The sequence below is a fragment of the Dryobates pubescens genome, chromosome 30, assembly GCF_014839835.1.
Source record: "Dryobates pubescens isolate bDryPub1 chromosome 30, bDryPub1.pri, whole genome shotgun sequence".
In the NCBI taxonomy this organism is placed as follows: Eukaryota; Metazoa; Chordata; class Aves; order Piciformes; family Picidae; genus Dryobates; species Dryobates pubescens.
In genome coordinates this window covers 12,424,930-12,448,067 of record NC_071641.1, presented here as the reverse complement: position 1 = coordinate 12,448,067, position 23,138 = coordinate 12,424,930, and the positions used below count along the sequence as shown (strand labels likewise).

Genomic DNA, 23,138 nt, shown 5'->3' with positions numbered 1-23,138 from the left:
TGCTGCTCCTGCTCCATGGCTGTGTGCAGGCCTGGGCAGAGGAGGAGTCCAGGGGAGAGGAGCCAGGAACCAGCCCACCATCTGTGGCTGAACTGGTGCTCTCTTGACATGAGAGCAGGACAGAGCTGATTCAGGCAGGCTGAGAGCACAGAGCTTTGTCTTCTGCCCCCAGCCAGCCCATCCCAGCGGGTGCAGCCCATCCTTGGGAGCCAGGAGGACGAGCAGCACGCTCCCCACAAACTCTTCTGCCAGATGGCTGAGATCTGCGTGGCAGAGGGTGAAGCTGCTGAGTGGAAGGATGCAGCAAGGTAAAGCCCTGCTGCTGGCAGCGGTGGGAGAGGAGCCCTGGGCCAGCAGCACTCAGAGCTCTCCTTTCCTCCCTGAGGGATGCAAAGCTCTCACAGCTGCTGCTGCTGCTGCCAGGAGCCTTCTTCTCTTGCTACCCCCCAGCTCTGTCAAAGGGCTGCCAAAGCTGGGGGCACTTTTCCCATCGCTGGGGCTGATCACATCCTGTGTCTGCAGGTGGTTCAAGTTCGAGGAGGACATGGAAGACGGTAGTGAATGCTGGAGCAAGCCCTACGTGAGCACACTGTCCCTGCGCAGCCTCTTGGAGCTGAGGAGCTTGATCAGCAGTGGCACAGTGCTGCTGGACATCGGTGCCAACAGCATGGAAGAGATTGCAGGTACCCTGCCTTCTGTGTCCCTCTGGCAAGAGCCCAACTCAGCTGCCTCTGCTGCCCTTCCCTCCCCAGTCAAACCCTGCCCCAATGGCAGGCTCCTAGCCAGGAGTCCTGCTGTGGGTTTAAGCAGAGGCTGGGTGCCCAACCCTGGCACTGGGTTTTGCCTCCAGGGTGGGATCCTCTTGCAAGCAATTTGTGGGGTTAGAGAAGCGACTGCAGAGCATTCTCCAGCCAAAGAGAAGCAGGGGTCAGGGCTTGGCAGGTTGCTCTTAGAAACAGGGTTGGGACTGGGGGGTTCTGCTCTGATGGCTTCTTTCCCTCTGCCCCCCCCCAGATGCCATCCTGCACCAGCAGGGACAGAGCTCAGGGCTTGATGAGCAGGCACGGGCGAGAGTGCGAGAAGTGCTTCTGCTGCAGCATCACAACAAGGAGAGGAAGAGCTTCCTTGCCAGGGCTGTGGCCCGAGGTGAGCTGTTCTCCAGGGCAGCTGCTGAAGGCTTCTGCAGGGCTTGGGTCCCAGCAGGCTCATCCTGGCAGAGCAGTGGCAACCTGCCCACCTCTCCAAGTGCCTTTGTTTCCCTACCAGTGTCAGCACTCAGCCCTGAGCCTTCTGCAGACGCTGCTGTGGCTGAAGAAGGAAGGAAGCAGGAGAGCTCCACAAGGGCTTTAGGCAAGGTGAGAGCCCTGCAGCTTTCTTCTGCCTTCAGGGCCAGATTGGCTCTGGCAAGGTGGCCCCAGGGTGGGCTGCAGAGCGTCGAGGGCTTTGCTCTCGGGGCAGCTGCCTGAGGATTGCTTCTTGTGGCCAGGAGGAGCTGCGCTTGCTGAAGAGAATTCCCAGCGGGGCCGAAGCCTGCAGCCTGCTCGTAGGGGAGCTGGGGGCCCTTCAGCAGCCCCTGCTGGCCTTTGTCCGCCTGGCCCAGGCTGTGCTGCTCCCGGGGCCGACCCAAGTGCCCATCCCAACCAGGTCTGAGTGAGAAGCACACAGCTTTGCTTTCCCAAGAGCCCCACACCACGGCATCCAGCTCCACGCATCAGTGGGGCTGCCAAGGGAACAAGCCCGCCCCCCTCCCCCCCACTCCCCCACCTGCCCCCACCCCCCTTTTCTTTGTGTCTCCCTTCCCTGCTGGAGCTGTGATAGCCACCAGCCCATCTGAATGGCCCTTGGCCCCAGACTAAGTCTGATGAAGTTCAGATTCATTGCCTGTGTGTCCCCACTGGAGCCAGACTCTGGGCTGGCAGCTCCTGGGGCTTTCCTTGGGTGCTCTTGGAGCAAGGACACCTTCTTCTTCCTCATCTTGCTTTTCTTGCCCAGGTTCCTGTTTGTTTTGCTGGGGCCAGCAGGAAAAGCCCAGCAGTCCCATGAGGTCGGCAGGGCCATGGCTACTCTGATGATTGATGAGGTACCACCAGATAAGGGAGCTCTGGGTCACCTCTGGCTTTAAGCAAAAGGCTGTGGGGTGCCACTGGGGATGGGGACCTTGTGCAGGAGATGATTGCACCTGCCACAGCGGACAGATGTTTGCTCTGGGGGAATGTTGCCTGCCCCCAGCAGGAATGGTGGGGAAGATTCCCCTGCATTCAGGCAGGAGCCGATTGCCCCGGAGAGGGCATCCAAGGGGGGCTGTCCTCTCAGCAGCTTGCCTCCTGCTGGCAGGTGTTTCAAGCGGTTGCCTATAAAGGCAAGAAGCCAGGGGACCTGCTGGCTGGCCTGGAAGAGTTCCTGGAGCAGGTGAAGGTCTTGCCAACAAGCCAGTGGGATCCCTCCATCCGAATCGAGCCCCCGGAAAAGGTCCCTCCCCAGGTGGGTGCTGCAGGGAGGGAGGCGTGAGGGGCATGGGCAGCGTGGCAGCACGGCTGGGGATGTGCTCAGGGGGCCAGGCTCTCCAGGTGCCCCTCTGCCAGTGCCAGAGCCAGAGCAGGAGGAATGCTCACAGGTGGGCATCTGTACCTTGCTCCCATTTTCCCAGGAGAAAAGGAAGGTGCCAGGAGCTGTGGGTGGCAGTGCTGTGCCCAGCGAGGCGGCGAGACACACTGAGCCTGAGCTGGAGCGGACAGGAAGGTGATGTGAGCTGCCCCTGGGTGGTCTTGGTTCTGCTGGCCTTGGAAACGGGAGCCTGCAGCTGCCCTTCTAGCAGGGCTCTGGCCTTAGCTGCTTTGGGGCAGGGGCTGCACAGCTCCACCTCCCTGCCCTGGGCCCGGCAGGGGGAGAGGTGGGCAGCTGGGCTCAGGCGCAGCGGCATTGCCCCTGCTTTGCTGGATTTGGGGTGGGGGCAGAGGGGTAGAGACCCCCAGGGAGAGCACTGCTGCTGCTCAGGGTCAGAGGGGAGGGGCTCTGGGCTCAGGCCTGCTTGTGCTGCAGGAGCTCTGGTGTGTGCCTCCCTTTCTCCTGGCTATAAAGCAGGCTCCAGCAGACCTGTGCTTTGCAGCCCTGCAAGTTGCCCTGAGCTTGTGGCTGCCCGTGTGCAGCAGAGAGCTGCACAGCCCCTCCCGCAGCACACTCAGGCTCTGTTCTTCCCTCCAGGTTCTGCGGAGGTCTCCTCCAGGACGTGAAGCGCAAAGTGCCCCGGTTCTGGAGCGACTTTCGGGACGCCTTCAGCCTGCAGTGCCTGGCGTCCGTCCTCTTCCTCTACTGTGCCGGCATGTGCCCTGTCATCACCTTCGGCGGCCTGCTGGGGGAGGCGACCCAAGGCTACATAGTGAGCAGCTCTCTCTGCCGGCTGGCACGGGGAGGGCCCGCCCTCGGGCACAAGTCCCTGCTGCGCTCACCTGGCTTTGCTGGGGGGTTTTGCCTTGCCCTGGATGATCTCTTTAGTGCCTGCTGCCTCTCTCCCCCGCACAGAGTGCCGTGGAGTCCCTGATGGGTGCCTGCCTGTGCGGCGTGGTCTATTGCCTCTTGGCTGGGCAGCCTCTCACCATCCTCGGCAGCACCGGACACATCCTCGTCTTTGAGAAGATCATCTACCAGTTCTGCAAGTAAGGCTGGCTGCCACAGCCAGGGGCTGGCAGAGGCTGCAGCAGGAGACAGGGAGGAGGAAAAGATGCTTGGGCTTTGCTGTTCTGGGTGGCAGTTGTTAGGTTTCAGTTGGCCTCTGTGTCAGAGCTGGTGCAGGCTGCTGCTGCTTTAGTAGGTGGTGGTGCAGGGGCTCTGAAGGGTGGAGGAGAGGAGTTGTGGGGGGTCGGTTGGCAGCAGGTGACTGGGCACAAACCCAGCCAGTGCTGGTGTTAGGCCATGAGAGTGATGTGAGAGCACAGCACCTCCCACAGCCGGCGCCTGACCTCCACTAGCCCCCAGGGCCTTAACCCAACTGCTGATAGAATAGAATAGAATAGAATAGAATAGAATAGAATAGAATAGAATAGAATAGAATGAACCAGGTTGGAAGAGACCTTCAAGATCATCGTGTCCAACCTATCATCTAACACCACCTAATCAACTAAACCGTGCAACCAAGCATCCTGTCAAGCCTCGCCCTGAACACCCCCAGTGACGGCGACCACACCACCTCCTCGGGCAGCCCATTCCAATGGGCAATCACCCTCTCTGTGTAGAACTTCCTCCTAACCTCCAGCCTCAACCTCCCCTGGCGCAGCCTGAGACTGTGTCCTCTTGTTCTGGTACTGGTTGCCTGGGAGAAGAGATTAACCTCTGCCTGACTACAACCCCCGCTTCAGTCTTTGGCCTCTCCTCCCGCGGCTCCAGAGCCCAGGCTGCAGCCCCGAGGCTGTCTGTGGCACTTGATGGAGACTGCCTTCCCCCCACCCCCAGCCTGGCCACGCTCCTAAACTGCTCCCAGGTTTGCCCAGGGAAGGCAGAGCTGGCAGCCCCGTGCTGGCCTCTCCCCCTTCCCACCTGGCTTTGCTTCCCTAGGGAGCAGGCACTCTCCTACCTGTCCCTGCGGGCGTGCATCGGGCTCTGGACCACCTTCTTCTCCCTGGTGCTGGTGGTGACCGACGCCAGCTCCCTGGTGCGCTACATCACTCGCTTCACCAAGGACACCTACGCCTCCTTCATCTGCCTCATCTTCATCTACGAGGCTCTGGAGAAGCTGAGTCAGCTGCGAGTCACCTACCCTCTGCACATACCCATCGCCATCGACTCCCTCACCAACTACGGGTGAGTGCTGCCCTGCTAAAGGCCGCTGCCTCTGGCCAGGAGCTCAGGGCTGCCTCTCCTTTGCCTTTTCCTTACCCCTCTCCTGGCTTCTCTCCCGCCAGCTGCAAGTGTGTGGCACCAGCCCAGCCCAGCCTCGAAACCCTGCGTTTCTGGGAGAGCATCAAGCTGGACGTGCCTGGCATCGCCTGGCAAAACCTCACGGCGACTGTGAGTGCCCCGAGCCACTGCTTCCTCGTGCCGCCGCCAGGGGGCATACCCCGGTGCACAAGGCAGAGCCCTTCGGCTGGGAAGGGGCTGCCAAGCGTGCTGCTGCCAGATCCTCCTCACCCCCTCCTTACCCAGCGTGTCCTGGCCACACCTTCACCGCCTGTGTCCTGACTCTCTGTCTCTCCAGGAGTGCCGGCACTTGCGGGGAGAGTTCCGAGGCCCTGCCTGTGGGCCCCATGGCCCCTACGTGCCTAATGTCTTCTTGTGGTGCTGCATCCTCCTCTTCTGCACCTTTGCCCTGGCCAGCTTCCTGAAGAACCTGAGGAGCAGCCCTCTCTTCAGCACCAAAGTACCGACAGTCTCCACCTTCCTTTCCCCAAGCAGTCTCCACCACCACTTGCTCAAGCTGGGAAATGCCAAGCTGGAAGGCGAAGCTCTGCACCGCCTCGGATTCCCTCCGCTGCCTTCTGCGGATGCAAACTGCTCCCAGCATTTCCCACCTGCCCTGCCCCCTACCCCAGGGCCCCTTCTGTGTTCTTTCTTTTCTCTTGGGAGGGGGGAAATTGGGTCTTCCACAGTTAGCTTTGGTTTACACACACCCCCTCACACCCTCCCCCCCAGCCCCGTGCCTTGCCTGCTCGGGGGCAAAGTTGTTTCCAGCGCAGAGCTGCCCTAGAAAAAGCCCCAACTGCTCCCCCTGAGGCAGGAATGAGGCTGCAGAGCCTTATCCCATCGTGGCTGCAGTAGCAATCGATCTGTTAAAGGCTTGAATTCAAGCAGCCCTTTCCCACTTCATTCAGCTCTTCCCATGTCTGACCCTAGCTCTCACAGCCACGGTCTGGAAGCAAGGGATGAGGCTGCAAGTGCTCAGGGGGGATTTGCTGCCCCGGCCTTGCTGGTGTCGATGGCCCCAGCTTCTCATGCCACAGTGTGGCCCCGTTGGCAGTGCCCCCCTCAGCTCTGTTCTTCTCCCCTAGGTACACTCCCTCACCAGGGACTTTGCTCTTTTCCTCACCCTGGTCACCATGGTGCTGATCGACTCCCTGGTTGGGATCCCCTCGCCCAAGCTCCAGGTGCCCAGTGAGATCAAGGTAATGAGGCTGCTTGGCTTGGCACTGGCTTCAGCCCTCGGGGGTGCCACAAGGGAGGGGATGGCAGGGCAGGCTGGGGCTGAGCCTGCAGGACATGCTGGTGCTCTGCCCATCTCCTCTTGTGCCTCCAAGGCACGCGTTCTTTGTGCCAATGAGAAGCCAGCCCCTAAGCTGGGCACCTCCAGGAGAAGGATCTGCAGGTGCCTGCAGAGAGGCCACTGGCACTGCTGGAGCCCACCAGAGAGGGTGACCTGAAGCCAAGGCTGGGAGATGCTCTGCCTGAGGAGGAGAGAGGCAAAATGCAAGGCAGGGAAGTGTCTGGGCTGAGAGCTGCTGCTGAGGCCTGTGCTTTGTTGCAGCTGACCAGGGACGACCGCGGGTGGTTCATCAGCCCCCTAGGACCCAACCCTGTGTGGACAGTGTTCGCTGCGCTCATCCCAGCTCTGCTCTGCACCATCCTGATCTTCATGGACCAGCACAGCGCGGTTGCTGTCGTCAACAGGAAGGACCACAAGCTGAAGGTAAGAGGCTGCAAGAGATGAGCCCATCCCACCCCGCCCTGGGCTGCAGCCAGCATCAGGCTGGGTGGCAGGATGCTCTCCTGCAGCAGTGGTGCCCCAGGGAGCAAAGCACAGGGGAGCTGAGACGAGCAGTCTGCTGCAGCAGCACATGGAGCTGGGTGCAGGAGAGCAATGTGCTGTGCTTGTGAAGTGGTGGCAGCAGCTGAGGGAAGGGAGCCTTCTGCTGTGCTGCCAGGACCGGCTGAAGCAGGGGCAGAGTCTGACTTGTGAGGCTGCCCTTGCTCTTGTGCTGTGGGATGCTCTGCTCCTTCTTTCGCTGCCTTCCTTGCAGAAAGGACGTGGCTACCGCCTGGACCTCTTTGTGCTGTCTGTGCTGCTCGGGGTGTGCTCCCTGATGGGCCTGCCCTGGTTTGTGGTTGCCACTGTGCTGTCCATCACCCACGTGAACAGCCTCAAGGTGGAGTCTGCCGGCTCAGCTCCAGGAGAGCAGCCCAGGTGCCTGGGGGTGCGAGAGCAGAGAGTCACCGGCGTGATGGTCTTTGTGCTCATGGGCTGCTCCGTCTTCCTGACCTCGGTGTTAAAGGTGAGAGGGCAATGCCAACCCACGACCAGCACCGGCTTTGTGGCACTGAGACACACACATCCCAGCCTCTGCAGCCCCCGGGAGCTGTGGAGCGGAGGAGGAGGTGATCCCCGAGCCTGGGGCTTGAGCTGTGCCGGGAAGCAGCTTGGGCTTTGCTTTGCAGCCCTTCGGCCCCCAGCGGGGTGCGCTGGAGGCAAGCGAGCAGCGCCCAGCGCTTTGGGTTCCAGCTGTCTTTGAGGGCCAGCCCTGCTGGGGGTTCAGGCGGCCGTGGGCAGCGCCCGCAGCGCCCGCAGAGCAGGGTGGTGAGCCTGCCAGTGCCACGGCAGGCACAGACCGTTGCCTTCTCCTCCGCAGCTCATCCCCATGCCTGTGCTTTACGGCATCCTCCTCTACATGGCTGTGTCGTCGCTCCGAGGACTCGAGGTACTGCCTCAGCGGCAGCCTGCAGCACGGCTGCTCCCTGCTGCCGCCTCGGCCCGGCAGCAAGGCCAGCGCCGGGCCGCGGCAAAGTCTCTCTGCCAGCGCGCAGGGAAAGCATTGGGTGTGAGGGAGAGGTTGGTGGGGGCCCAGGAGATCTCTGGGGCTGGCAGCAGCAGTTCCTCGGCGTGCTCGGCTCAGGGGCTAGGGCAGGGCAGGGTTTGCTGAGGGGAAAAGGGGGGAATTCAGTGCCGAGGGAAGGCAGCTTCCACTGCTGCTGGCAGCGCTTGCAGGGGCGTTCAGTGGGCCAGGAAAGGTAGAGAAGAGAACAGCATGGAGGAAGGGCAGGTCGGTGGCAGCTCCCGTGGGCAAGCCGGTTGGTAGCTGGAGGGGAGGGAAAGTGGCTGCTGCCCGCAGGAGGAGCGTCCAGAGCAGGTTTCGGGCCGCCTCCTTTCAAGCAGCATGCTGCAAAGAGCCTCCAGGTGTCAGCAGGGCCAGAAAGCTTCTGCAGTGCTAAGCTGGCAGCTCTTGGCCTGTGCCTTTGCAGTTCTTCAAGCGCTTGCTGCTGGTTCTGATGTCAAGGAAGCACCAGCCGGACTACATCTACCTGCGGCACGTCCCCCTGCGCAAGGTGCACCTCTTCACCTTGACCCAGGTCCTCTGCCTCACCGTGCTCTGCCTCATCAAGATGTCCCCTGCTGCCATCATCTTCCCCCTGCTGGTAAGAGCTGCTGCTGCTCAGCAGGCCATGTCTGCAGGGAGATGGAAGGCTCAGCTCTGGCCTCACCCTATCTGCCCTCTTGTTTGTGAAGAATTTGGCTGTGGTCTTGGTGCGGAAGGCGATGGAGTTCTGCTTCTCCAAGCGGGAGCTCAGCTTGCTGGATGACCTTCTGCCAGAGAGGAGGAAGAAGGAGGAGAGTGCCAAACCCGAAGGCCAGCAAGAAGAGGTAAGGCCTGCTGGGTGCCCGGGGCTGGGCATCTCCCTCAGGCTGGGAGGTTGCCTCTTTCTAGCACAGCTTCTCCTGACATCTTGGGGGACCATCAGAACTCCGAGGGAACTGATCCTAAGGGCCTGGATCCCGCTTCAACCCCTTGAGTTAGCACTGAGCTTCCCCCTCGGAGAGCTTTCTCAGTCAGTCATTTCTCATCAAGATGATGATTGTCCTTTTGCCAGGACAGTGCTTTTAACCCTCCCCAGGTGCTGGCAGTGAGCTCTGCCCCCTGCTGCACTGCCAGCGGAAGCTGCCCCGGCTCAGCAGCAGAGGGCAGCGGGCAGTGATGTTCCTGGCTCTGGAGTTTCTCTCTGCTCCAAGCCAAGACAGACAGCTTGATTTGTCCCCTTTTATGGCAGGAATCCATGGAAGCTGCTGGTCCCAATCCAGTTCAGCTGGAGCTGGGGAAGACAGGCGACTTGGATCCCCCAGAGCAAAGCAGGGACAGGTAAAGCCCCAGCAAGGGCCAGGACCCTCAGCAGGATTAGCTGGCAGGTGTCTGGTGTGGTTTTCTCCACTTGTATCTTTGGGGTGGAGCATCCCATAGGAAGCAGCAGTCAGAGTGGTGGGACAATCAAATGTGTGGGCAAGGCTGCCCGAGGGGATGGCAGGGCTCTGACCCTGACCAGAACTCGTGGTGGACCCCAAAACTTGCATCATCAGGGACCTGACAGTAGCTGCAGAGCCTCATTCTGAAACAGGTGGAGCTGCAGGCAGGATCTGTGCCAGCTGTTGCTAAGCCCCAAGAAGAGCCACTCCATGGAGCTGTTGCTCTGCAGCTCTCAGGCTTGCCCCTCACAACTCCTCCTCCAGCCAAGCCTCCCATGCTTATGCTGGGCTTTGATTCTCCAGGTCCCCTGTTCCTCTTGCCAAGGCTGCTAATGCCCTTGGTGACCTCAGTTCCCCTCCCCAAGACTGCCATGGAAAACCTCTCTTGCAGGGCTGCTCCTGTTGTAATCCTTATCGAGGCTGAGAGGGTGGGAAGCACTGTGCAGAAGGCTGCCAGCACCCCCAGCAGCAGCAGGCTGAGTTCTGGGGAGAAAGAAGTCAAGAACTGCTCAGGAACGTGCGAAGCAGCTGGCAGGCCCCAAGCCCTTGAAGGACAGGAGTGAGAACGTGACAGGCACCAGCCCCGCACACAGTGCTCCCTGCACCTACTTTTGCTTCCAGACTCCATTGTTACAGACTCTGTTGTTAGGAAATCTGTAGTTGTAGACTCTGTTGTTCTAAACTATTGCTTATACACTCTCTTGTTATAAACTTTATTGTTATGAACTCTACTGCTTCCAGACTCCATTGTTACAGACTCTGTTGTTAGGAACTCTGTAGTTGTTGACTCTGTTGTTATAAAATATTGCTTATACACTCTCTTGTTATAGGGTTAGGGTTTAGGGTTAGGGTTAGGGTTAGGGTTATACACTCTCTTGTTATAAACTTTATTGTTATGAACTCTACTGCTTCTCAACTCCATTGTTACAGACTGTTGTTAGGAACTCTGTAGTTGCAGACTCTGTTGTTCTAAACTATTGCTTATACACTCTCTTGTTATAAACTTTATTGTTATGAACTCTACTGCTTCTAAACTCCATTGTTATCAGCTCGGTTGTTATGACACATATTTCACCCTATCATCAAGGGTTTCATGATTCAGACTGGTGATCCAACTGGTACAGGAAGGGGCGGTGAAAGTATTTGGGCAGGAGAATTGGAAGATGAGTTTCACTCAACTTTACGACACGACAGACCATATACTCTCAGCATGGCTGATGCAGGACCAAATACGAACGGATCTCAGGTTTTTATAACAGTGGTTCCAACTCCATGGCCAGACAACAAGCCCAGTGTGTTTGGACGGGTGACTAAAGGAATGGAAGTTGTGCAGAGAATCTCAAATGTAAAAGTCAATCCCCAAACTGACAAGCCCTAGGAGGACATCAGTATCATTAATATCACAGTGAAGTGATAAAGGAGATGAAGATTCCAGGCAGAAGTTCAGCTTCCAGTGGACACAAAAAAAAAAACCAAAGAGGGGGGAAAAAAGGCAGCTCAGCTCCAGGAAAAGCTCGGCACCATAGGAGCCAAAACAGGACCGAGAAAGAACAGGAGCATTTCTGAGAACTTCTGGACATAGGAACTGCCAGGACAGAGCAATGGCTAGTTGTACTGTTTTTAATGAACCTAAAGTGCCCTAAGATTGTATTCTGGTACTTTTGTATTTTGAAGTAAAAACACCTGGATGTTTGTTACGAAATCTGCTGGTTTTGTTGCATCTCTTCGATGCAGAACTGAAGATCAAACCCCACGCCCTGCCTCGTGACAATGGCTGTAAAATATGATCAAGGTGTCATTTGGAAATTGTTCATGCTATTTCCGTCTTTTGTAACTACTTACAGGTTCTAAAAGAAATGTTATGGGTAATAGGTTGGACTTGATGATCTTGAAGGTCTTTTCCAACCTGGTTGATTCTGTGATTCTACTTCATCCTTTTCACAGTATTAAACTCGGTTGTTATGAAGGTGGCTGTTAGGAGCTCTGTTGTTAGGAGCTCTGTTGCTGTAAACTCTGTTGCTGTAAACTCTGTTGTAAGGAATGTAGATAATGTTACCATTATTACATTATTACATTATTATTGTTACATGTTATAGATAATGTTACCATCTTGAAAAGAATTGAAATAAAACACAAACCACAAACCACAAAAATCATTTAACGCGAGAGGTCTCCATTCCTTCTCAGGGGGAAACACACAAGTGCCAACAGGATGGGACCCAAAGCAGGCAGAATTGGCTAAGAGGGAGTTGCAAGAGCAAAGGAAGCAGCCGACAGCTCCCCTCCCCTCTGTGTATGTCAGTCACAAAGGGCCTCTGCTAAGTGCCTCCCCTGAGGTCTTGCTGTCAAATCAGCAGGAGGCTGTGTGAAGAGGGCAGACACTGAACACAGCCTCAACTGCTGAACTGTTAGGACAGAGCAAAGGCTTCCCAGGCTACTGCATGTTAACTTCTCCCCCCAGAGGAGTGAAGAGCCTAATTGAAATGCAGTTGGGATGTGTGATGCAGGGGGTGCCATGTGAAGGGGGACATGCAGGAGGCGTTTCAGGGAGACCGTAAATCCTGAGTAGCTCTGCCAGGGGGGAAAGGGAGAGGGAAATGTGTGTCTGGGAATTGAGGCTAGAAGGGAAGCTCTGCCTTCCAGCAATGGGAGAGACCCCAGAGGGAATTGTCCGGTGGACTCTCCCTTGCTACAAATAAAGTTTTACAAGATTCCTCTTGTCTCCTCTGTGAACAGGCTGACAGACCACAGGATGCTAGGGGTTGAAAGGGACCTCCAAATATCATCCAGTCCAACCCCCTGGCAGAACAGGAGCATAGAATCCAGCACAGGTCTCACAGGAACACATCCAGACAGGGCTGCAATGGCTCCATAGAAGGAGACTCCACAACCTCTCTGGGCAGCCTGCTCCAGGCCTCTGGGACCCTCACAGGGAAGAAGTTCTTCCCCATGCTGATCTGGAACCTCCTGGGCTGCACTTTCCATCCATTGCCCCTTGGCCTATGCCAGGGCACAGTGAGCACAGCCTGTCCCTGTCCCTTCCTTCCTGACCCCCAGCCCTCAGACAGTTATAGACATTTTTCCTTACACTTTGGATGCTCATCCTGGTGGGTTGGGGCTGTTGGTTCTACCTATACGGATACTGTGTCTCCTCATCAGCCTTGCAGGCCCCAGCAAGTCATCTGAGAACCCTCCGATGGGAATTGCTCCTGGGCTTTGCAAGGGTATGGAATCACACAGCTCAAGGGCTGTGCATAGCATTACAGAATCACAGAACCACAGAGACATCCAGGGTGGCAAAGCCCCTCAGGATCACCAAGTCCAACCACTGACCCTACCCTACAAGGGTCACCCCTAACCCATAGAGCCCGAAGCACCACATCCAAAGCACCTTGAAACACCTCCAGGCTTGGGGATTCCACCATCTCCCTGGGCAGCCTCTGCCAAGCTCTGACCACTCTTGCTGGGAAAAGCCTTTGCCTGGTGTCCAGTCTGAGCCTGCCCTGCTGCAGCCTGAGGCCATTGCCCCTTGTTCATCACCTGTGAGAAGAGAGCGGCAGCAGCCTCTCCACAAGCTCCTCTGAGGGAGCTGCAGAGAGCAGAGAGCTCTCCCCTCAGCCTCCTCTTCTCCACACTAACCACCCCCAGCTCCTTCAGCCTCTCCTCATCAGATTTCTTCTGCAGGCCCTTCCCAGCTTCCTTGCCCTCCTCTGCCCTGGCTCCAGCACCTCCACCTCTCTCTTGTCTTGAGGAGCCCAACCCTGGGCACAGCACTGGAGCTGCGGCCTCAGCAGTCTCTGATTCCTGCTCTCCTTTCTCTTGCTTCCAAACGCAAAATTGTTATCGGCTCCATTTGATGCATTCTCTGTTGGGGATTGCCTTAGGTCAAAAGGGACATGGGTCCCAGGAAGATCTGTGCAAATTAGGCCTTGAAGGACTTTCTGTTGAAAATATAGCAATGGAGTAGGAGTTGTGGGAAAGTGCCTGGTATGCTAAGGTCAAGCTGCACCTGAGAAGAGACAAACAAGATAAGGAGGAGGCAAGATCTGGGAAAAAGAGCAATTAGACTGAGTAGAAAAAACCACAGAACAGTGAAATAATGATGTAACCTTTTAGAGATAAACCAATGGTATGTGTTAAATTAGACTAGAATTAACTGTGCATAAGGTAAGACTATAAATCATGAAGCGTGGAACAATAAAGTTGGAAGATTTCTCTCACTCATATTGAGTGCTGTCGTCCCTGTCTCCGTTCTCGTCAATTCTCCACTTTCTATGGGGAAGGGCTGGGGGAGCTGGGGCTGTTCAGCCTGGAAGAAGGCCCCAGCAAGACCTCAGAGCAGCCCTCCAGTACCTGAAGGGCTCCAGGCGAGCTGGGGAGGGACTTTGGACAAGGGCTGGGAGTGCCAGGCCCAGGGACAATGGCTTTGAGCTGGAAGAGGAGAGATTGAGAGTGGAGAGGAGGAAGAAATTGTTGAGAGTGAGGGTGGGGAGACACTGGCACAGGTTGCCCAGGGAGGCTGTGGCTGCCTCCTGCCTGGAGGTGTTGCAGGCCAGGCTGGATGAGGCCTGTAGTGACAGGACGGGGGGCAATGGCTTTGAGCTGAGTGGTGCCCCAGGTTCACTGGGCACTGGAGAGACAGAAGCAGAATCAGTGGTGTTATAAATGACAAAGCCAATTAAAATTTGATTAAGATCAATGTTATTTTGAAAAGAGCCATTTAAGGCAATAAGAGGCAAGCAAACAGCGCTGGGGGCGTGTGGGTGGAGCGCAGCAGTACATGTCAGAGGGCATCAGAAAGGAACTGGTTGTTATGGAAGGGGAAATAATCTTGCTGATAGGGAAGCTCAAGAAGCAGCCCTCAGAAAACACACTCAAGTCTTAACTTTACAAGAACTGCGTGACGGCCAAAGAGCACAGAAGAGGTATACAGAGGTGGAGATAAAATCCATGGAAAAGATAGGGGCAGAATTAAAAGAAGGCAAATGGGCCTTACCTGATGGGAGGAAAAGACTGCCAAAAGAGCAGGCGAGAAGAATGCTTCTGCAGCTGCATTCGCATACCCGTTGGGGAAGGAAGGCACCGGGGGATCAGGTTTTGAAATGTTATGGGTGTGCAGGGATTGATGAGGTGGCTAAGCAAACTGCTGAAGGATGTTTAACATGTCAAAAGAGAAATGGAAAGGTGATCAGACAAATACCCACTGGAGGGAGAAAAGTTGCATGTAGACCATTTGAAAAGACACAGGTCGATTGTACTGAACTACCCAAGGTGGGTCGGTGTGGATATCCACTAGTGATTGTAGATCAGCTCACACCTTGGGTAGAGGCACACCCAGCAACACCACCTACTGCTTCTGTAGCAGCTGAGAGTTCTCCCAGGCACCCAGCACTAGAACAAGAGGACACAGTCTCAGGCTGCGCCAGGGGAGGTTTAGGCTGGAGGTTAGGGAGAAGTTGTACACAGAGAGAGTAATTGCCCGTTGGAATGGGCTGCCCGGGGAGGTGGTGGAGTCACCATCACCATCACCTGAACACTGGAGGTGTTCAGGAGGAGACTTGATAGGGTGCTTGGTTGCATGGTTTAGTTGGTTAGGTGGTGTTGGATGATAGGTTGGACGCAATGATCTCGAAGGTCTCTCCCAACCTGGTCTAGTCTAGTCTAGTCTAGTCTAGTCTATTCTTCTACCATGTTTTGGTTTAATTGGAACTCTCGATTCTGATCAGGGAGCACCTTTTACCTCAATGGTTTGAAAGGCCCTAACTTCAGAGATGTCAACAGAAAACATCTAACTTAGACCTGAATCTCATAATCGCTTAATTGATTTGAGAATATGTTCACATGGTAACTCAGCAGTCTGTCATGGTCAAATAATAATGTCAAAGAGTTAAAGGGAAGCTCTCATCCTCTGTGGCGGTGGCCATCCCTTGCGGCTCGAGTGGTAACACCTGGTGATTCAGGTGTGAGAATGCGCAGCTCCAACCCTGCACGTGCGCTACAGCCCTCTGTGGCTCAGCCATGATGCCGTGGCTCAGCCATGATGCCGTGACGCACGTTGAAATCCAGGCCATAACTGGCAAAAGAGTTTCTGTTCTCTCTCATTTTTTCCCCTTTTGATCCTTCGGTCTCTCTACATAACCACATTCAAGAACTGGAATAGAGAGCAACACATTTGCAGACTGATAATGAAGGTTGGTTGGAAGGATTGTGTAGATATCCTTACTGCAGGGCTATTGCTATAGTGTAGAAAAAGGTCGCATTGGAGTTAGCATACAGTAATTTGTAGGATAAAGAGGTAAGGAGAACTGGGCCAAGAGAGTCAGTTCGGACCAGCTCCTGCAAAGCGGAAGAGGGTGAGGCCGAGGAAGGAACCAGGACTGCAGCTCAAGAAGCTCTGCCGAGGGCTGCAACCACGTAGGGCTGAGACCGCCGGGTAGCGTGGACCCGAGCGGACCTCTTCTGATGCTCTATGGAGCCCTGTTGGTCCTGGGACAAGCACAAAACTGCAGTGATTGCGTAAGTGCCACCCGACAGGGGAAGGTGGTTAGCCAAACCTTGGTGTATCAGCCCATCTACGAGTGTAAGGGAGCCAAATGAAGCCCTTGTGATATGAATCTGAGAGAGTATGCCCGGGGTAATGGAAATGGGAGGATAACCTCTTATGATCCGAAGGAGAAGCCCTCTCAGTATTGGAGAGAGGTGAGAACAAATAGCCAGCAAGGGAGGCTGGTAGGGAAAAGTGTGATTTTCACAAAGCTCAGTGAGCCACAGTGGGTTAAGTTGGATGCATGTGATGCCATAGAGGATGATTCATATGCCAGTTGTGGAAATATGGGATGGAGGAGAATGGTGGAGACGCTTGGGAACAGTAGTAGGGGAATTGTTTGGGGGATTATTGATCATTCCTCGTAGGATTCCTTGTCTCACGAGACTTATTCGGACTATAGTTCGGGACATGGAATTCACTGCCACTCGGCTAGGAACCAGTAGAGAAGATCAGCAACCTCTCCTGGTTGTAAAGATACACCAACCAAAGCCAGAACCAACCAAAATTCAGCTGGTTTTGGCCAAACCGGAAGCTAAGGCACGAATTAATGGCGTTCAAAAGAAGAGGAGGGGTTGTGATGAGTGGAGTGCTAATTCCTGTCCATCAGGTGATTTTGATTAAGAGGAACTCTAAAGCAGAAGTATGGAACTAAAAAGTGGGAGAGGGAACCAGACACAGGAAATTGTAAGATAGGAGTAAAATGTTTTCTTTTACTATAAAATGTTCCTTATTCTTTGCCTTTGCTATCGTTGTTTCTATTTGGTTTGCTTGATTCTATTTACGTGGAAGCCTGAAGAGTAGAGTGACATATTAGTGTAATTAGGGAAGCTAACAGCTTGTGTGAAAAATAGCCTGTGTAACAATAAGCTGCTGAAGGAGGTGCAAGGAGAAGAATCTTCCTGCTTTCCTGCCAGTTGCTGCCAGCGTGCCAGGGAAGAGACTTTGCGAGGACAGAGGTGAAGAAAAAGAATTCCAGGGAAAATGAAGGAACATACAACCAAGTGTGATGTAGATGTGGCACACAGGGAGCAAATGCCTTTCCTTCCCCTTAGCCCAGCTGCTGGGACACTCCCTCCATGGCCCCACCACAGAGGGCATCCCTCTCAGATACCAGTGAGGGTGGGAAGAGTTCACTAGAGCCAGGACCCCAAACCAGAGCAGAGACCAGGCCGTGATGAGGAACCCTAGAATCACAGAATGCTTTGGCTTGGAAGGGGCCTTCAAGATAGAATACATAGAATACATAGAATAAACCAGGTTGGAAGAGACCTTCAAGATCATCGCGTCCAACCCATCAACCAATCCAACACCGCCCAAGCAACTAACCCACAGCACCAAGTACCCCGTCAAGTCTTCTCCTAAAAACCTCCAGTGATGGCGACTCCACCACCTCCCCAGGCAGCCCATTCCAATGTGCAATCACTCTTTCTGTATAGAACTTTTTTCTAACATCCAGCCTGAATCTCCCCTGGCGCAGCCTGAGACTGTGTCCTCTTGTTCTGGTACTGCTTGCCTGGGAGAAGAGACCAACATCCGTCTGTCTACAACCTCCCTTCAGGTAGTTGTAGAGAGTAATAAGGTCACCCCTGAGTCTCCTCTTCTCCAGGCTAAGCAACCCCAGCTCCCTCAGCCTCTCCTCGTAGGGCTTATGTTCCAAACCCCTCACCAACTTTGTTGCTCTTCTCTGGACTCGTTCCAGCAAGTCAACCTCCTTCCTAAACTGAGGGGCCCAGAACTGGACACAGTACTCGAGGTGCGGCCTAACCAGTGCAGTGTACAGGGGCAGAATGACCTCCCTGCTCCTGCTGGCCACACTGTTCCTGATGCAGGCCAGGATGCCATTGGCCCTCTTAGCTGCCTGGGCACACTGCAGGCTCATGTTCAGTCTACCGTCGACCAGCACCCCCAGGTCCCTCTCAGCCTGACTGCTCTCCAGCCACTCTGACCCCAGCCTGTAGCTCTGCATGGGGTTGCTGTGGCCAATGTGCAGAACCCGGCACTTGGATGTGTTAAATCTCATGCCGTTGGACTCTGCCCATCTGCCCAGCCTGTCGAGGTCCCTCTGCAGAGCCTCTCTACCCTCCAGCAGATCAACTCCTGCGCCCAGCTTGGTGTCGTCAGCAAATTTACTGATGATGGACTCGATGCCCTCGTCCAGATCATCAATAAAGATGTTAAAGAGCATGGGGCCCAGTACTGATCCCTGGGGCACACCACTGGTGACTGGCTGCCAGCTGGATGTGGCACCATTCACTACCACTCTCTGGGCTCGGCCCTCCAGCCAGTTCCTAACCCATCGCAGTGTGCTCCCATCCAAGCCATGGGCTGACAGCTTGGCCAGGAGTTTGCTATGGGGAACGGTGTCAAAGGCCTTGCTGAGGTCCAGGTAGACTACATCCACAGGCCTCCCCACATCCACCAGGCGGGTCACCTGATCATAGAAGGAGATCAGGTTGGTCAGGCAGGACCTGCCCTTCCTAAACCCATGCTGGCTGGGCCTGATCCCTTGGCCATCCTCTAAGTGTTGTGTGATTGCACTCAGGATGACCTGCTCCATAATCTTTCCTGGCACTGAGGTCAGGCTGACAGGCCTGTAATTCCCTGGCTCATCCAACCAGCCCTTCTTGTGGATGGGTACCACGTTGGCCAGCTTCCAGTCAGCTGGGATCTCTCCAGTGAGCCAGGACTGATGAAAAATAATGGAGAGTGGCTTGGCCAGCTCATCTGCCAGCTCTCTCAGCACCCTAGGATGGATCCCATCTGGTCCCATGGACTTGTGGGGGTCCAAGCTGCTGAGGAGAGCTCCTATCACTTGCTCATGGAACACAGGGAAACCATGCAGCTCCCTGGCTCCCTCTGCCAGTTCTGCAGGCCAGCTGTCTGGTAGACGTTCTTTCCAGCTAGTAAAAACTGAGGTAAAGAAGGTGTTAAGTACCTCTGCCTTTTCCTCATCCTGTGTTACAACATTTCCCTCCATGTCAACCAAGGAGTGGAGGTTGTCCCTGCCCTTCCTCTTGCTATTAATATATTTATAGAAGGACTTTTTGTTGTCCTTCACATCAGAGGCCAGTTTAAGTTCCAAATATGCTTTTGCCTCCCTAATTTTCCTCCTACATGCCCTAGCAACCTCTTTAAACATTCCATGGGTTGCCTCACCTTTCTTCCAAAGACGATACACCCTCTTTTTTTCCCTTAGTTCTATTAAAAGTTCATTACACAGCCAGGCTGGCCGTCTGCCCCGGCGGCTCCTCTTCCTGCACACTGGCACAGCCTGCTCCTGAGCCTTCATCAGCTCTTTCTTGAAGCAGGTCCAGCCCTCCTGGACCCCTTTATTTTTAAGGGCTTTCTCCCAAGGAACCCTCTGAATTATTTCCTTGAGCAACCTAAAGTCCGCCCTCCGGCAGTCCAGAGTGGAGGTCTTCTTGCTGCCCCTCTTAGTTTGACCAAATACCGAAAATTCAATTATCTCGTGGTCGCTGGCCCCTAAACAGCCTCCGACCACCACATCACCCACCAGCCCTTCCCTGTTGGTGAAGAGGAGGTCAAGCAAAGCCTTGCCCCTGGTAGGCTCACGCAGCACCTGGGATAAGAAGCTGTCCTCCATGCAGTCTAAGAACCTCCTAGACTGCCTCCTCTCTGCTGTGTTGAGATCCCAGCAGATGTCAGGCAGGTTGAAGTCGCCCATGAGGACAAGGTCAGGAGATCTTGAGACAGCCTTAAGCTGTCTATAGAATGCTTCGTCGACATCATCCTCCTGGTTGGGTGGTCTATAACAGACTCCAACCAGGATGTCTGCCCTACCGGTCTTCCCTCTAATTCTTGCCCACAAGCATTCAACCTGATTGTCCCTAATCTCTAGCTCAAAGATCATCTAGATCCAAGCCCCTGCCATGGGCAGGGACACCTCCCACCAGCCCAAGCTCCTCAAGGCCTCATCCAGCCTGGCCTGCAACACCTCCAGGCAGGAGGCAGCCACAGCCTCCCTGGGCAACCTGTGCCAGTGTCTGCCCAGCCTCACTCTCAACAATTTCTTCCTCCTCTCCACTCTCAATCTCTCCTCTCTCAGCTCAAAGCCACTGTCCCTGGGCCTGGCACTCCCAGCCCTTGTCCAAAGTCCCTCCCCAGCTCTCCTGGAGCCCCTTCAGGTACTGGAGGGCTGCTCTGAGGGCTCGCTGGGGCCTTCTCCAGGCTGAACAGCCCCAACTCTCCCAGCCCTTCCCCATAGGGAAGGTTCTCCAGCCCTCTGGTATCTTTGTGGCCTCCTCTGGACCTGCTGCAGCAGTTCAACACCCGGAAGAAAGTGGAGAATGCATCCAAGGGAGCAGAGAAGAATTTTGTGTTTGGAAGCAAGAGAAAGGAGAGCAGGAATCAGAGAGTGCTCCGGGTGCCGCAGGGCTGGCAGCCCTTCTGCCACTGCTGCACCACAGCAGCACACACAGGGACACACTGAGGCTCAACACCAGCAGCCTCCCTCTGCCTGCAAAGTGCCCCTCCCTGTGCTGCTCTGGAGCTGCTCAGTGCCAGCAATGCAGCCAGGCTCACTGACAACACCTGCATGGCTTTGTTGGGAATGCTCCACATCACCACAAGCTGCTTCTGCCCACCTCTGTGCTGGCACATCCCAAAGGCACACTGTCACTGCTCTCCTTCAAGGGCTTGGAGCCTGCCAGCTGCTTCAAGTGTTCCTGAGCAGTTTTTGACTTCTTTCCCCTCAGAACTCAGACTGCTTTTGGTGGTGCTACTGGCAGCATTCTACACAGTGCTTTCCACCCTCTCAGGCCAGATAGGAATTACTGCAGGAGCAGCCCTGCAAGAGCAGGGCTTATGGCAAACCCCAGGTGGGGACAGAGAAGGAGTCCTGGGCTTTGGGTCTGCTTTGGAGGGGTGGAGAAGCCTTTGGCCTTTCGAGTCTCCCCCAGTGGCCATTAAGCAGAAGAGCTTTAGCTGCCCCCCAGCACACTTCCCAATGGAACTGACACAGTCAGACAAGCTCCGAGAAGCAAAGGCAACATCCGAGACAGAGTTGCTTTCTTTAATTACTTTGAAAGGCATTTTAGAGCCTTTAGAGTCTGCCCCAGTGCCCATGAACCCCAGACACCATGGCAGTGCCATCCTGCCCTGTCAGCTGCTGCCCCAGCACCAAGTGCTGCCCCACGGCTGGGTGCTGCCCCTGTGACAGGGGAAAGAAGAAGGGTTGAGAGTTGTGGTTTGTTGTGGATCACTTGGAGTTTTCCTGTAGGGAACGGTGCCTGTGGAGTCTCTGTGCCCTCAGTGTTTCCCTAGGACACCAGGGGCAGCAGTGCCAGCCCAGCACATGCCCACACAGCCCTGTGCCAGGCTGTGCCAGGCTGTGCCAGGCTGTGCCCCTGGCCCGGCTGCCTGGGCAGCCGCACTCAGGCCAGGCTGGCAGCGCTGTGTGGGCACAGGTACTGGCCCTGCCCCAGCCTCCCTGCCCTGTGGGAAGCCCTTGGCGCTGGGGGGCAGGCAGCAGCTCTCCTCTTGCCCTCCCAGCCCCTCCCTGCTCCCTGGCAGCAGATCTCAGCCCCTATGGAACAAAGGCAAACAAGGCCCTGAGCAGCTTGGCCCCCAGGGCCGCTCCAGAGCAGCCCTGCCTTGTCCCCAGCCTGCCTTTGGTGTCTGTTGGGGTCTGTGCACCAGCCCTGCTGGCCCTCCTCTTCCTCACCCCATTCCAGCCCAGGGGGACTTTTGCTTTCCTCTGTGCCCAGGCCTTTGCTGTCCCTATGAGTCTGACTGCCCCCATTATGAGGTCACCATGGGCCATCTCTGTCTCCACAGTGTTGGTGCTCCCTGGGAGCCACTTGAGCTTCAGCTCCTCTCCGTGCAGGCTGCTCTGCTGTGCTGGGGGAATCTGCCCCTTGGTTGCTCTCCAGGTGCAATTGTCTCCCAAAGCAGCCAGCGAGGCGAGGATGGACGAGAACGGAGGATACCGAATGGCCTCCCTGAAGGAGTTACTGGTAGCGTGGCTGGGGCTCTGCCCAGGGGCCCAGCATCCCCCACAGACAGGGCAAAACCGTCCCCCACAGCCCATAGGCATTTCCCCAGGGGGCAGAGGCATGGGCAGGAGGAGATGCGTTGCTCTGCTCTGCTTCAGCCTCGCTGCTCGGAGCAAGGAGGGGATGGGAAGGAAAACCTCCTGCAAGCCAAAGCTCCTCCAAACCTCTCTCCAGCTCCCTGGAAGGAGGCTGGAGTGAGGCTGCTGTTGGTCTCTTCTGCCAAGCAAGAAGTGACAGGATGAGAGGGAATGGGCTTGAGTGGTGCCAGGGGAGGTGTAGATTGGACATGAGGCAAACTTCTTTACTGAGAGGTCAGGCACTGGAGCAGGCTGCCCAGGGAGCTGGTGGAGTTGCCATCCCTGGAGCTGTTCAAGAAGCTGGAGGTGTGGTGCTTCAGGACACAGTTTAGTGCTCCTGCTAGCTGGGGTCTGGTTGGACTCGGGAATCTTAAAGGTCTTTTCCAACCTTCCTGAAGTCCACGTTTTTGGGTTTTCCTGGAGGAGGAGGAGGGGGCATGCAGAAATGGGATCCTTGTGGACTTGTGTGGGCACAGGGGGGGAGGAGGTAAAGGACCTCTAGACAGCTTTGCCCCTCTTGTCCTTGCTGAGCAGGAATACGACGAAGAGGCAGTGATTGACCAGGGCAAATGGAGCAGCACTGCCAGCTTGCACTATGAGGATGAGTTGGAAAGTAAGGCTGCACGGAGAGCCTGGCAGAGGAGCCAGCAGCCCAGTGCCTTCTCCCCAGGCACCAAGGTGGTGCTTCCTCCTGGGAAGGGCTGCTCTGGCTGAACAGTGGCACTGCCTCCCCCACCTCTGCAGCAGCAAGAGCACTGCAAGTGACTCTTCTTTTGCAGGCCACCGTGCCCGGGACGTGGGCAGGAGGCGGGTGATGAGAAGCCGATCCCCCCGCTGTGGCAGGCAGGGTGAGTGCCCCCCAGGCTGTTCCCTAAGCTCCTTGGGCTGTGTGCACCTGGGGGCTTCTGCAAGCAGCTCCCTGTGTCTTGCTTGTGTGGCTTGCTGCCCTCCTGAGGCAAATGGCAGCGTTTAGCAAGGCCTCCTTTGGCCAGGCTTTGCTCAGGAGGGGCTGGCAAGGCAGTTCCATGCATAATGGACTGAGGCTCCTCTTCCTTAGAGGGATCCTGGCATTAAAAATGGCCCTGTGGGGAAGGGAAGCTGCCCACCCTGTGTCAGAGGTGGAAGAGATGCTGCTCCTGCTCCATGGCTGTGTGCAGGCCTGGGCAGAGGAGGAGTCCAGGGGAGAGGAGCCAGGAACCAGCCCAGCATCTGTGGCTGAACTGGTGCTCTCTTGACATGAGAGCAGGACAGAGCTGATTCAGGCAGGCTGAGAGCACAGAGCTTTGTCTTCTGCCCCCAGCCAGCCCATCCCAGCGGGTGCAGCCCATCCTTGGGAGCCAGGAGGA

At 55.9% G+C, this 23,138-nt stretch overlaps 1 protein-coding gene across 1 annotated transcript; it reads left to right on the top strand.

The window, feature by feature from the left end:
• Positions 1–237: 237 nt before the first annotated feature.
• LOC128898696 (electroneutral sodium bicarbonate exchanger 1-like) lies at positions 238–22,644 on the top strand. The gene is given in 23 exon segments (XM_054174628.1): positions 238–308; positions 523–683; positions 1,015–1,146; positions 1,315–1,419; positions 1,422–1,644; positions 1,993–2,080; positions 2,335–2,481; positions 2,648–2,739; positions 3,202–3,376; positions 3,520–3,653; positions 4,549–4,794; positions 4,896–5,001; positions 5,189–5,350; positions 5,979–6,092; positions 6,452–6,613; positions 6,945–7,196; positions 7,551–7,619; positions 8,161–8,334; positions 8,426–8,560; positions 8,965–9,053; positions 21,547–21,676; positions 22,327–22,397; positions 22,572–22,644. Coding segments are annotated over 23 exon segments (3,096 nt in total). The 5' UTR covers positions 238–252.
• The last annotated feature ends 494 nt before the right edge of the window (positions 22,645–23,138 follow it).